Here is a 13,884-nt window from a genome sequence, read left to right on the forward strand (position 1 = left end):
AGTGATATTGTCTCACAGTGGCTTTGCCCTGCTTCAAACCATGCATTTCCCTTCTGGCAACATCCACATCAACCGTTGATTTAAAACAAGCGTCCATAGCCTTGATAAAAGCGGTTGAATCTTTGAGGGCGGGGTCATTTTCGCGCCATAAATTGCGCAGCCACGATTTAGCCTCCCCATGCAGGTGAGTTATTATGAACCCCACTCTCTCCTCCTCATCTCTAAAGTCTTTCCGAAGCAAATTGAGCGCGTAAACTATGTCTGCTCTGAAGTTAGGATACTGCTGCAGGTTCCCGTCGAAATGGGCTACGATGCTGCCCCCCCCTCTTCCCGAGGCCAACTCCCTCCGGCTTGGGTCCTGGCATCCCCTCTTTGCCCAAACGTTCCAACCTGGTTTGCAGATCCTGGCAGAGCGCTGTTGCTTCTTCCTCTCTCTTTCTGGATGCTGCTACTTCTGTGTAAAGCGCTGAGACTGCTTCTTGCAGCTGCTTCACCTTCTCCTCCGTAGTCATCCTTGCCGATTATCGTGAGCTCGCAAAACACCAAGTTTTGCACCTCGCTGCGCCAACTCACGCTGCGAGGGTTCAGTGGAGATGGAGCTTACTGTCAGGGCTGCCCGAGGTCCCAGCTCACAAAGGACCAACGCCAGTCCGTTGTTATATACAAAAGTCTTTATTGAAACGCAGTTTCGATTTCAAAGCCGCGGCGTGCAGCCCTACGTCTTAAACCCTAGACCGCTGAAGCTGCGTCTGAATCTCCACCCCCCAGACACCAGTTTAAGACTCTAGCCTTGCTCCACTTCTTCCTTTGCTCTTTCCTCCTCTGGGTCCGCCTGTCCGCTGGGGTGTTGCCCTTTCTGGACTCTTCTGATGCTGAGTCCCCGGATTCTTCCCCCTGCCTCCGGCATGCTTTAGGACCTGGCTCCCAATCCGTGCTTCCTGCTGTCCCGCGCGCCTGTACATTTGAACTTGGCGCGCGCACCCAGCCAGCAACCTTTCTCCTGACCGTTACACTGCTCCTGTCACTGCTTCCCCCCTCGGGGGGGCTAGCTGGACCTGACTTCCCCTCCGTTCCCTCACTCTGCGATAGGGGCGTGGCCAGCTCTGACTCATCTTCTCTCCCTACTGGAGGAGACGCTGGCCCTGATTCATGAGACTCTTCCCCCCCACTCCGCTCTGGTGGGGGAACTGGTCCTGATCTCCCGCTGCTGCTTTGGGAGTCCCCGCTGGCCCCTTGCTTCTGGTGTGTCCCCCCTGGAACCCCCTTGCCCTGGCCATCGGCGCCCCCCTCTGGGAATCTTCTGAATCACTGGAGAAGCTCATGGAATCTCTCGGGCCACCGTCATACTCCCCTACGCTGCCCTCAGATTCTTCCCCTTCACTCTCCGTTTCCTTCTCCCCTGTGTCTCTGCTCCTGAACCCCTGACAGTAGCCTAAACGGTCAAAACAAATGGCTCACATCTGAAGCCTTGGATGGCTTTAAAAGAGGATTGGACAGACTCATGGAGGAGAAGGCTATCAGTGTCCACTAGCCATGAGGCCTGTGTTCTGCCTCCACGGCCAGAGACAGTGAGGCTTCTGAATGCCAGTGGCTGGAAGCTGCAGGAGGAGACAGTGGCTCTTGTGCTTGTGGGCTTCCCAGTGGGGCATCTGGTTGGCCCCTGAGAGAACAGGGTGCTGGGTGAGGTGGGCCATTGGCCTGATCCAGCAGGGGCTCTTCTTATTTTATCAAAGGCCTCGGTAAACAATAAAAATATGTAAATGAAAGACAAATATGAAGGAGGAAAAACCAGAGGGGAAAAGTCTTGAAGAACATTTCAAAAGGTGCAAGAGGAAACCTGAGGTTGATAATCCCAGCAGGAGAGGCGGAAGAGGGCAGCAGAGGAGAGGGAAGGGTTGAAACTCGGAGTACATGTGAAAAGGGTCTTGGTGGACCACAAGCTTAACACGAGTCAACAGGGTAATGCAGCAGCAAAAAAAGCTAATGTGATTTTAGGCTGCATCAACAGAAGTCTAGTGTCCAGATCCAGGGAAGTAATAGACCCACTCTATTCTGCCTGGGTCAAACCACACCTGGGATACTGTGTCCAGTTCTGGGCACCACAATTTAAGAAGGACATTGACAAGCTGGAAGGTGTGCAGAGGAGGGCAACCAAGATGATCAAGGGTCTGGAAACTAAGCCTTACGAGGATTTTTTGAAGGAGCTGGGTATGTTTAGCCTGGAAAAGAGGAGAGTGAGAGGAGATATGATGGCCATCTTCAAATATCTTAAGGGCTGTAACACAGAGGAGGGAGCATGCTTGATTTCTCGGACTCGAGGCAATGGCTTCAAGTTGCAAGAAAGGAGATTCCGACTAAACATTCAGAAAAACTTTCTGACAGTAAGAGCCGTTCAGCAGTGGAACAGACTCCCACAAGAGGTGGTGGACTCTCCTTCCTTGGAGGTTTTCAAACAGAGGTTGGATGGCCATCTGTCATGGATGCTTTAGCTGAGATGCCAGCATTGCAGGGGGCTGGACTAGATGACCCTCGGGGTCCCTTCCAACTACAGTATATGAGTCTATGAAAGCAGCATTCAGGACGTGGGCATGTCTCAATTGTGAGGTCTCTTGGCCTAATGGAGTCTGAGCTTGTTGTGAGAGGTTTTTTCTTCTTTTGCAAGGCCCTGGCAAGGGAATGAAAAATGCTTCAGGGTTCAGCTGTGTGCTGTGACTTCTCTCCCCAAATATCCAGAGAACATTTCAAGCGGCAGACATACCGGTAATTAAATGATGCACAGCTGGTGTGGAATATGCCTCGGGAGTGTTTGACTGTGATTCCCAGTGCACTTCCTCTTGAGTCAACACCATGGAAATCAAGGGGACTTACAACTAAGTCCATTTAGGGCTGGGCTTTCATAATTTAATTGGATCGCTGCTGCGTGAGGCTGTTCCCCAGTTTGATAGCCTATAAATCTGACATGGGACTCAGGCTGCAAAAATTCTCCCAGTGGCTTAAAAAGGCTGTTTATCACAGCTGACTTTCAATTGCTTCCTTTTCTGTAGTTTGCACACAAGCGATGGCCCATTCCACAACTCGTAACTTTCACGAGAAACTGATTGCATGACAAGGGAAAAGGGACTTGCTCCATTTGTGCTCTCCCTCTCCTGACATTTCAGCAATAACCTCTAATGAAGTATCACACAGTTTCCTCGTGAAGATTTTATTCTCTTAATGTTTTATATTTTCAAGGCTCCTCTGGGTTTGTACATCCAGCACCACAGGCAGAGAAAACCATGGGTCAGCCTTTGGCAACCTGGTGCCCTCCAGATGTTTTTAGACATCAACTCCCATCAGCCCCAGCCAGCACAACCATAAGGCAGGAGGGCCAAGGGGAGCACAGCCATGCTGCCTGGGGCTGATGGGAATTGGAAGCAGAAACACCTGGAGGGCACCAGGTTGGGGAAGGCTGATGCAAATACTTGCTAAATTTCTCACACAATCTCGGGCCTCTCCTTTTGCAGCTGGAGGCAGAAATGCTTCTGAATACCAGCCGCCAGAAACCACAGGAGGGGATGGGGCTCTTGTGAATCCTCCTTGAGGTTTCCCATAGGCATCTGGCTGGCCACTGTGAGAACAGGATGCTGGTCTAGATGGGTCATTGGCCTGATCCAGCTCTTATGATGGGTGTGGTGGAGTTTAGTCTGCTCATTCCTGATCACCCTTGTGGACAAATAGCCTTTACATGTGGCCTTTTGTCTGTGAACATTTCAGGACCCTTTGGGATGGATAGCATCTCATAAAAATGTCAGATGTGCTTATTGCGCCACTCTCCTTGCCTCCATTGAGGCTGGAATGAGGCCCCTTCTTTTAGCTCTACAGCTAAACAACTCAGTTCCTTCCAATTGTTTTCCTCTTTTGCTAAGGACCATCTGGGTGCCATGTTGAACTTGAGAAATGCTTTGTTGTCATGGAAATATCTGAAAAGCCACAATGTAATAGTAAAATAAGAAAAAGTGGTGTCGCTTTATGTGTCGTTCCTCTTTTACTTGAGGAGGAAATATATGGAGAGTTAAGTTTTCTTGCTTGGCAGTGGGCCCATTCTCTTTCAGTGCTGCTGATAAATACAGCTCTATTCACTCATAGCTCAAGATCTGGAGTCCTCTGGAAGGTGGGGCTCTGCCTGTTCCCATCACTGAGCAGGTTCAGGTCACTGCTGAGGTGGGCAGACTGGGAACGGTCACCACAACTGTGTGTTCCAAACCATCACCCAACATGAGCCTGACACCTAAGCTCCCACCATCTATTAAGGTCCAATGGAAGATTCTTGCTCAGAGTCACTTTGTTTAGATCAGGGGTCAGCAAATCTTTTCAGCAGGGGGCCGGTCCACTGTCCCTCAGACCTTGTGGGGGGCCAAACTATATATTTTTTGGCGGCGGGGAATGAACGAATTCCTATGCCCCACAAATAATCCAGAGATGCATTTTAAATAAAAGGACACATTCTACTCATGTAAAAACACGCTGATTCCCAGACCATCTGCGGGCCGGATTTAGAAGGCAATTGGGCCAGATCTGGGCCCTTAGTTTGCCTACACATGGTTTAGAAAGTGGGTTTGCAAACCTGTTATTGTGATTAGAATGCTTTTTTTTTTAAAAAAAAAAGTTTTATTGTGGATGTGTTTGCCACCCTGGGCAGATTGCAGAGGAACAGCTGGGTATGATAGAAGACTGAGGACAAATAATTTAAAAAGTACTTCTTCACACAACACATAGTTAAACTGTGGGACTCATTCTCACAGGAGGCAATGATGACCAAATAGAGGGCTGGACAAATTTATGGAGGATACAGCTAACAGTGGCTGCTAGCCATGACGGCTCTGCTCTGTCTCCATGGTCAGATGCTGTGTGAAGAAGGACTTTCTTCTATCTGTTGTGAATCTTCCAACATCACCATTCCTTAGGTCAGCCTTCCACAACCTGGTGCCCTCCAGGTGCTTTAGACTACAGTTCCCATCAATCCCAACTTCATATGGCCACGCTGTCCTGGAGTGGAGAGCAGTTGTAGTGCGACACATCTGGGGGGCACCTGGGGGGCAAAGTTGGCCTTAAAGAATTGGGGGAAACATATGGGGGGTGAGGAGCCCCTTCTCCTTTTTTACTTTCTGCTCCTACATTTTAATTTCTCCCTCTTCCAGGTATATGGCCATTATCCGCCCGCTGCAACCAAGGCTATCGGCCTCAGCCACCAAGGTCGTCATCTGTGTCATCTGGTTACTGGCTTTATTGCTGTCATTCCCACAAGGCTACTACGCAACAACAGCCGAGCTCCCTGGCCGAGTGGTGTGTCTGGTGGACTGGCCAGAAAACACAACTCATACCTATCAAATAACGTGAGTTCTTATGTTTCCTTTGCAATAGAATCATCCTTGGGTTGTGAAGAGAACTCATGACATTGTCCCAATCCAGCAGTGTCCTGATTATCCTAGAAGATGCAAAGAACATGACAAAAGAGCATGAGAAGACTTTGCTGGATCAGACCAATGGCCCATCTGGTGCAGCAGCCTGTACTCACAGTGGCCAACCACATGCCCCAAAGGGACACCAGCAAGCAGGATCCGGGTACAAGAGCACACTCCCCTCTTGTGGTTTCCAGCAGCTGGTATTCAGGAGCATTACGGCCTCCGACCAAGAAGGCAGAGCAGAGCCATCTTGACTTATAGCCATTGATAGCCCTCTCCTCCTCCATGAATTTGTCTCATCCTCTTTTAAAGCCATCCAAGTTGGGGGCCATCACTGCTTCCTGTAGGAGGGAGTTCCATAGTTTAACTGTGTGCTGCATGAAGAAGTCCTAGCATGGAATCATGCTCAGGTTCCCAATGTCAACTGGAGGAAGGCTCCAATCCATATAATTCTATAGTCACTTTACCTTTTGAGGGGGTGGGGGAGCCCTCAGCACCTCCTCCTGCACTTCCTGGCCTGAGGATGTGATTCTCCAACCACCTCCAAAGTCTGAAGATGCTACCCCAGAAGCTGCATTTGTTCTACAGGCATGCAGAACCATGTGGCTGCAGAATTGACCACAGGCCCTTTAAAGATGGAAGACAGTTTTTCTCAGGGGTGGGGAGCCCTCAGCTGAGTCTGAGAAAGCAGCATCTTCCAAACCACAGCCAAGACGGCCTGGCAGAATTGTGGTCCCTCCCCCTGTGCCCGTCAGAGCAGCATAGCCATAGAATTACAGTGGTGCCTCGCAAGACGAAAATAATCCATTCCACGAGTCTCTTCGTCTAGTGGTTTTTTCGTCTTGCGAAGCATCCCTATTAGCGGCTTAGCGGCTTTGAAAAAGGGGGGGGAGGGGAAAAACTCATTTTCATCTTGTGAAGCAAGCCCATAGGGAAATTCATCTTGCAAAATGCCTCGAAAAACGGAAAACCCTTTCGTCTAGCGGGTTTTTCATCTTGCGAGGCATTCGTCTTGCGGGGCACCACTGTACAGAATTGCAGAGCTGGAAAGGATCCCAAGGATCATTTAGTCCAGTGTTGGCAAACCTGGCCCTCCAGCTGTTTCGGGACTACAATTCCCATCATCCCTGACCACTGGTCCTGTTAGCTAGGGATGATGGGAGTTGTAGACCAAAACAGTTGGAGGGCCAAGTTTGGCCAACACTGATTTAGTCCAACCCCCTGCAATGTTGGATCACAGCTAAAGAATCCCTGACAGATGGCCATCGAAACTCTGTTTAAAAAGCTCCAATGAAAAAGAGCCCACCACCTTCTGAGACAGTCAGAAAGTTCTTAATTTTTAGTCAGAATCTCATTTCTTGCCATTTGATTCCGTTGGTTCAGGCCCTGCCCTCTGGAGACGCAGAAAACGAGCGAGCTCCATCTTCCATGAGACAGCCCTTCAGATATTTGGTTCTCATATTTCCACTCAGTCTTTTCTTCTCCTGTCTAAACATGCTCAATTCCCTCAACTGTTTCTCATAAGGCTTGGTTTTCAGACCCCTTATCACCTTGGTCACCCTCCAGTCATGTTGCAGTGCCTCAGTTTCCCCTGAGTAATGAATATTGCTACATCTAGTTCAGCCCTTTGTTTCCTGCAGTTACTCTGGTGATATCCAGCAGCTTGTGTGACAAGTCCCCTCCCCCATGTGAAATGAAGACACAGGACACATTATTTAAGGTTAATGGGCATAAAAAGGCCACAACTTTATTGATTACAGGAATAGTAAGGTATTGGCCTTAGGCATTGGCTCCTATCGACTACCCGGCATGGAGACCGGGAAGGGTTATCCACAAGCCGTGGGAGTTCTGTTGAAGTACGCAAACTAGGATCCCACAGGTGTCACCGCTCGGGGGCATGCCAGAGGCCCTTACCTCCCTAGGTTTCGGACAAGGCAACGCCCCCCGGAGTCCTCTACCGGACTACCCTTTTCATTGGGGGAAGGTGATGGCGCTTCCTTCCCCCTTCATTTGCATAACAATTACCCCTGCCAATGCCTAACCACCAATACCGCGGAAGTTGTGACGTTTGCTACGAGGTAGGCGAAAAAAACAAAAGGCTGGAAGTGCACCAAGTTGGAAAAATTCCTACCAGGCCCCTTGGAGCAACCAACCGAAGTCCATAGCAAGGTCATAGCTAGCTAAGACTAAAGGGTGGGTGGGATGGGAAAACTGGTCAGCTGGAACGGGGCAAAGAGGGCGGTCTCCGGTCGTGCCTGGCTTAAATGGGCCAGGCCACGCCTCCCTAGCCCGCCGATTGGTGGGCAGGGTTGTAGGCACACCCGGGGATTCCCTTGTTCTCGCAGGGGCAAAAAGGCCAGCCCCCGCGTGTGTGGGAGGGGGTAGCCCGCAACCCCCTCTCCTCTCCAGTTCGGAAATGGCTTTCTCTGAAATCCCAAATCTTCTCTGAAATCCATTGGGTTCAAACAGTACTGTCACTCTCCACAAAGAGGTCTGTTCCCATTTGGATCCAAAGTCTGTTTATCAATGTTGCTTTACCTGACCTGATTGGGAATCTGTGGGAGCATCACTTTGTCTGACATGCAGTTCCATGTAAATACGATGCCATCTTAGACACTGAGGTCATCCTTGCAACAATAACACTTGCTGGGGGTTTGGCAGTCCTGCTAGAATGGCAGATATCAGGATTTGTAGCTCATTGTCCAGTCATGTAGCTTTATAAATCTTGTCCTGGTAAGAGACTTTGGGGTGTTTTGATTAATGCCTTCTTTCTCCTCTGGAACTTCTTTTGCTTCATGTAAGTTGAATATTTCACAGTCTCGTTTGTCTGTCTATATTTCCTGCAGCCAGTGTGACTTTTACAGCAAATTCCCTGTAAACATCTGATTTCTTTTCTTTTTTTTAAGATGGTGCTTCTAAGCCTATATGTTGCATGTGTTGGGAGCATTTTGGACTGGACAATAACAGCTTCTTTAAAATGGCTCTCAGTGGTTTATGAGCATTGTGTCAACTGAGATAGAAATTTGGCCTCTTTTATGCTGGTTGATTCCAAGGAAAATACGATTGCTAGACATTCTTTTCCCGATTTGGACACACTGCTGCTAATTCAGCGATAAATTTCTTGACACAAACATGGCAAGCTGTGCATTTTGCAAAAGGAGGTTCACCAGGGCCACTTTCACTGGCAGTAGATATGTCATAATATTTTGAAGCAGGGTGATGGATAAGTAAAGCACATGGTTGCAGAGAGCTGGTGAAATGATTGCATTTATTTATTTATTTATTTATTTATTTATTTATTTATATGAAATATTTTCTTGGTTTACAAAAGTACATGCCTTCTCTCTCTTTTTCAGGTTGTGCAGTCTTTCTTACACATCAGTTACGTTTGTTGTGAGACATTAGTGTTGAGTACAGTCTAAGGTTGGGGAAGAAGAGGGGAGAGAAGAGAGGTGGGGTGGCGAGGCTTTGTATAGTGTATGTGTGGGGTTTTGTCAACTGGGTAGCTTCTCTTTCTATTTGCTTATTACATTTCCTTGGTAGTGAGAGGGATTGGGGGAGTCCAGGGTGTGGCTGGTTGTCTGTAGTTGGCTGCATTTGTGAGTGGGGGGGCTTGTTGGGTCAGGGAAGCCAGATTGATTCATATGCTGTCGGTGGATTCTTCTTGTTGTCTTGTTGAGCTGTGTATGTGATATAGGGGAGCCATACTGGGGTGAAGGCGTCCTCTTCTATTTGTCCCAGTGTCCATTTCAGGTTATTGGTTAGCTTTTCTAGTAAGGCCGTTTCCCATACAATTTGAGACCATTGGGCCATGTTTACTCCTGACAGGTCTCTCCAGTGTATGGATATGAGTCTTCTGGCTGCTGAGAGTAGGTGGGTTATAAGCTCTGTATAATGTGAGTGGTCGTTATGATCTTGGAAGATGTTCAGTAGGGTCAGTTCTGGGATGAGTTCTAATACCTGTTTAGTTATTTTGCATATCTCTTGTAGGACTGCTCTCCAGAAGGGTTGGATTTTAAGGCATTCCCACTTTTGCATGTTTTAGCCTTGCTCCCAAACTGCAGGTTTATTTGACTGTCTTTATACCAACTTTTCAAAGTCTGCTAGTCATTTGTACGTCCAGCACCTTCCTGCTGCCTCCTTGCCTCTTAACACTCCCTAGGTGAATTCCACTGGTCCCCAAGGGGCAGCACTGTCCACCTAGGGAATCAGTGGGTTTAGAGTGTTGGACTATGACCTGGAAGACCAGGGTTCAAATTCAGCCATGAAACTTGCTGGGTGACCTTGAGGCTGTCACTGTCCGTTGGGTATCTGAGGATAAAATAAATAATAAAATTATGATTATTAGTTTGGTGTTTTATTATGTTAAGAGTGGCTGGGGAAACCCAGCTAGATGGGCAGGTTGTTGTTTGTTTGTTATTAAACAGGAAAAGAGAGAGCCATTTATATGATCTTGAGCTTCTCAGTGGTAAGATGAAATGGAATGAATGTATGTATGAATAAATGAATACTATTAAAAATAAATTTAGATGGCCCATTAAATCAACATAAGATCATGCTTGGGATCCCTGGCTACTTCTCAGAGGACCTGCCCCACCATCCATAACTTGTGGCGCCCTAGTTTGGATGCTGAAACAACTCTGCTCTTGCCTTGGAGACAAGTGCCCCCTGACACCCGCCCCCAGGAATGGAGATATTACCAGTTTTCATTACCAGAAGGTCATTTGCTTTGACATCATATTTTCATTCAGCTCAGAGAAATTGGCTCGTTTCCTCGGCAGCCAATTTATTACCGTCATGATCCATCTTTCTGTGCTTAGCAAACATTGTTCCCATAACCAATCTGATTATCTGCCTTAGTTGAAGCATTTTAGTGAGTCCGCAGCTTGCATTTTAGATGTTGGTTTTTATAACTGGATTTCAGATGTCACTGTGGATATTGCAATGCTTTCCAGCATTCTATTTCCTGCCTCTCTGATTTGCTGTAGTGAAATATGAGGCATATAAATCAACTGGTCGGTGGGGACAGGGAATGTCGGGAGATGGTTGTTAAATGTGAAGCCTGCTGCTCTCATTCAGGGGCCCCTTCTCTGTTGTCTTCACGGAGCCCCTCGCCCCCATTTACAAGAGCTTCCCATGCTTGGGATGTCCCAGCTGCTGCGTCCCAATACTGAAGGCTAGTTTAACAGCTGATCTATGTGTGCTCCCAGAAGCATGCAGAGGTCTGGACTGAAGCCATGTACTCTTCTTTTGCAGGCTGAGCTTTATAATGTGATCTTTATTAGGGGTAGGTGAAACCTGTCTCATTATTCCCAGGAGTAGCTTCATCTTGCCAACTATGGGCACTGCATGTTCAGGACACACAGCCACAGAAGTAGTTATGTGCCTTATGTTAAGTGAATCCAGGTAGGTTTGCATGGGGGTCAGACGAGATGACCCTTTGGTTCCCTTCCAACTCCACAATTCTACGTTTCTAACCTGTAAGGCACCACAATGGTAGCATTGGAAGAAATAATCATTCTTCTTCCACCACTACTTCTTCTACTTCTTCTTCTTCTTCTTCTTCTTCTTCTTCTTCTTCTTCTTCTTCTTCTTCTTCTTCTTCTTGTGATTCACTGTGAGGAAAGATGAGGACAACCTAATGTGTTCCCTGGAAAATGTTTCTTGGGCCAAGTGTTCATATAACGAGTTCATTATTTCCAATGATTCCTATGCAAAACAAACAAACAAACAAACAAACAAACAAACAAACAAACAGGAAAGCCCAAGAAAATCATCTCTGATTTGTCCAAATACTTACCCTCCCTCCTTCCTTTCCTCAGCTAACCAGGAAATGGTCTCTGCATTTCTGAATTTACGGTGCGTTTAGCAAGGGTTGCGTACTAATTCCTTGTGTTCAGATTAAGTGAATTTTCACATAGCAAATGTTCGTAAAGCAGAACTTGAGTGAGGTAGTTGTTTTTTCTTAGATTTATACACTGCACATTCCCCCAAAGGAGTCATCCTTTGCCAACTTCCTGGTTAGACTGCTGCAATGTGTTATACACTAGGCTGCCTTTGGAGACTGTTTGGCAACTGCAGATTATTCCCAGTGCAGCACCCAGGCCACTAACTGGGACTAAGCATTTTGATCCAATGCTTATGTGACTTTCTTTGGCTCAGGGTCCATTTCCAAGTCCAGCTCAAGGTGAGGATGGGGGAGAAAGTAGTTCAGTTTGCACACCTTCTGAACTGCTATGCAGACTGAATCAGAGCTATCCTGTGAAATTTGTACTTCTTAAATTTTTATGACGTAGTTATCCAACCAGAAATGCATCTTTAAAAACGTATATTGGGGGGGGGAGTTCATATATTAGTGTAAATAAGATACAGAGATATAAAAATTTGAAGAAATGGCTTATAAAACTGTTTTAGAGGGGAAGATGCACACAAAAATGAGTATATTAAGATAAATATATTCTTGCTACAGTACTGCTGTTGGGAGTAACTGTTAGGGATCTAGGCAGAAAGTGTGAATCATGTACTCAGGTTCCCATTGTGAGTTTTGGAGACTGGCTGTTCTGTGCAAAGCACTCCCCTGTTGTACAACATATCCTTTCCTCAGGTTCCCTCTTCTGAGCTCTAAGTGTGCAGGACACAAAGCCAAAGAGATAGAGCCCCATCATCTGAGGCTGTGTACAAACCATACCTTTAAAGCACATTCAGAACACATCCTTTCCTTCAAAGAATCCTAGGAATTGTAAGTTGTTAAGGGTGCTGAGAGTCGTTAGAAAAACCACCACCCTATTCCCCTCACAGAGCTACAATTCGCAGAGTGGTTTAATAATATTTTTTCCCGGGGAACTCTGGGAATTGTAGCTCAGCACAGCTCCCAGGATTCTTTGGGTGAATCCATGGCTGTTAAAGTGGTATGAGAGCACTTCCAGTGTAGGAGGCAGATGCTGGATGGTTGCTGGTCCAGAGATAAGTCAACTCACTGATCTCACTGTTCGTTTCAGCAGGGGCCGTTCCAGGCCAGGGGCTGGAGGCAGGGGATAGTGCCATAGAGACAAGATCAAGTTCCAAAGAAAGACAGCTCAGGCTCTCAGGGACTGGGGCACATCCATTGCAGGGGTTGGACTAGATGGCCCTTGGGACCCATTCAAGCTGTACAGTTGTATCACTCTACATAGTGAGAATCGGGAACAAGGTCAAGATGTGAGGCAGAAGGAGTGTGTGCGTTATCAACTAAATATATGGCACGTAGGAGAAACAGCTATAACCCAAGAGGGCAGCTCTTCCAAGTCAGTTCTTCAGGATAAGTTTGTTGCCCTGCTAAGCAGGCTCCCAGATCTCAGCAGAAATCACATTTGTGTTAACCATCAACTCAAATGTTAGTGAGTATTTACATTTACCTATTTATTTCATTTATACCCCACCATCTTTCTCCTAAGGAGTCAAAGCAGTGCACAGGGCTCTTGCCTTCCTCATTCAATCCCCAGAACATCCCTGTGAGGTAGGTTAGACTAAGAGGCAGTGATTTGCCTAAGGTCACCCACCCAGGAGCTTCATGGCCAAATGGGGATTCGAACCCTGATCTCTCCCAGGTCCTAGTCTATCTGCTACACCACGCTGGCTCTCATAAACAGAACAGCATCAGTAGAGGTCTGGGAGCCCAGGAGTAGAGCTGAGCTCAAAGTATGAGGTGGGTCCCAATTCAAGGCAACAGTCGGGGAAAGGAGGCTGGTGTAGACAGGGTCCACGCATTGGCAATTGTAGGAATGTTCAGGGATGCAGGAGAGGATATATTGTTTGATTATAGCCTTTCCAACTTGTGTTAACAAGTTCCACAATTTAGCAGAGTAACATTCCCCTTTTTAAACTCGCAGTGGATGCGTTTGCTCAGGCTCGCTAAAGCCTCTATAATAACTGTTCTGGTATTTTCCCCTTATTCCCTCTTAAAAGATAAGACACGACACAGTCTTCTATAAAAGTATAAAAAGAGTTTACTCACTCACATTCTGTTTACAATCGGATCCCAGAAGGCAGACTTCGTTTCCAGGTGTATGTTACTTTTCTAAGCTATCTCATAAGGAGACAGTCCCTTTGTCCTCTCTTGGCTGGAGAGCATCTTTGGCTAAGCAGATGTTGCTTCTTTGATGCATGTGGAGAAAAAGAGATGGCTGCCCTGCCCTGTGCTTTTGTCATTACCTGCACAGGTGAGGCCACGCCCACCTCTAGTCACATGCAGAGGAAGTTTGTCTCAGCCCAGAAGGAAACAGGAAGTTTACCTGCTGGCTGGACAAAAATTCATCCCCATGTGTAAACATGTTCACTCTAGGAATGTTGTATTTGACTGCTCTTGTGTTTCACATTCCATAGCAATATGTTGTTTAGCTTGAAGGGCAGGTTCTGAGGCCCTGGATTTCTATAGCCAGGTGCCCTGGAGATGGGTCCTTGGGGT

At 47.2% G+C, this 13,884-nt stretch overlaps 1 protein-coding gene across 1 annotated transcript in view; it reads left to right on the forward strand.

Annotated features, from left to right (window-relative positions):
* Positions 1–13,884, forward strand: part of TACR1 (tachykinin receptor 1) — a 63,520-nt gene that overhangs the window by 21,432 nt on the left and 28,204 nt on the right. Inside the window, exon 2 of the mRNA XM_079987543.1 lies at positions 5,178–5,372. Coding sequence (XP_079843669.1) covers positions 5,178–5,372 — 195 coding nt within the window. The remainder of the gene's footprint in view (positions 1–5,177; positions 5,373–13,884) is intronic.

The sequence above is a fragment of the Podarcis cretensis genome (assembly GCF_951804945.1).
Source record: "Podarcis cretensis genome assembly, chromosome: 8".
Classification (NCBI taxonomy): domain Eukaryota; kingdom Metazoa; phylum Chordata; class Lepidosauria; order Squamata; family Lacertidae; genus Podarcis; species Podarcis cretensis.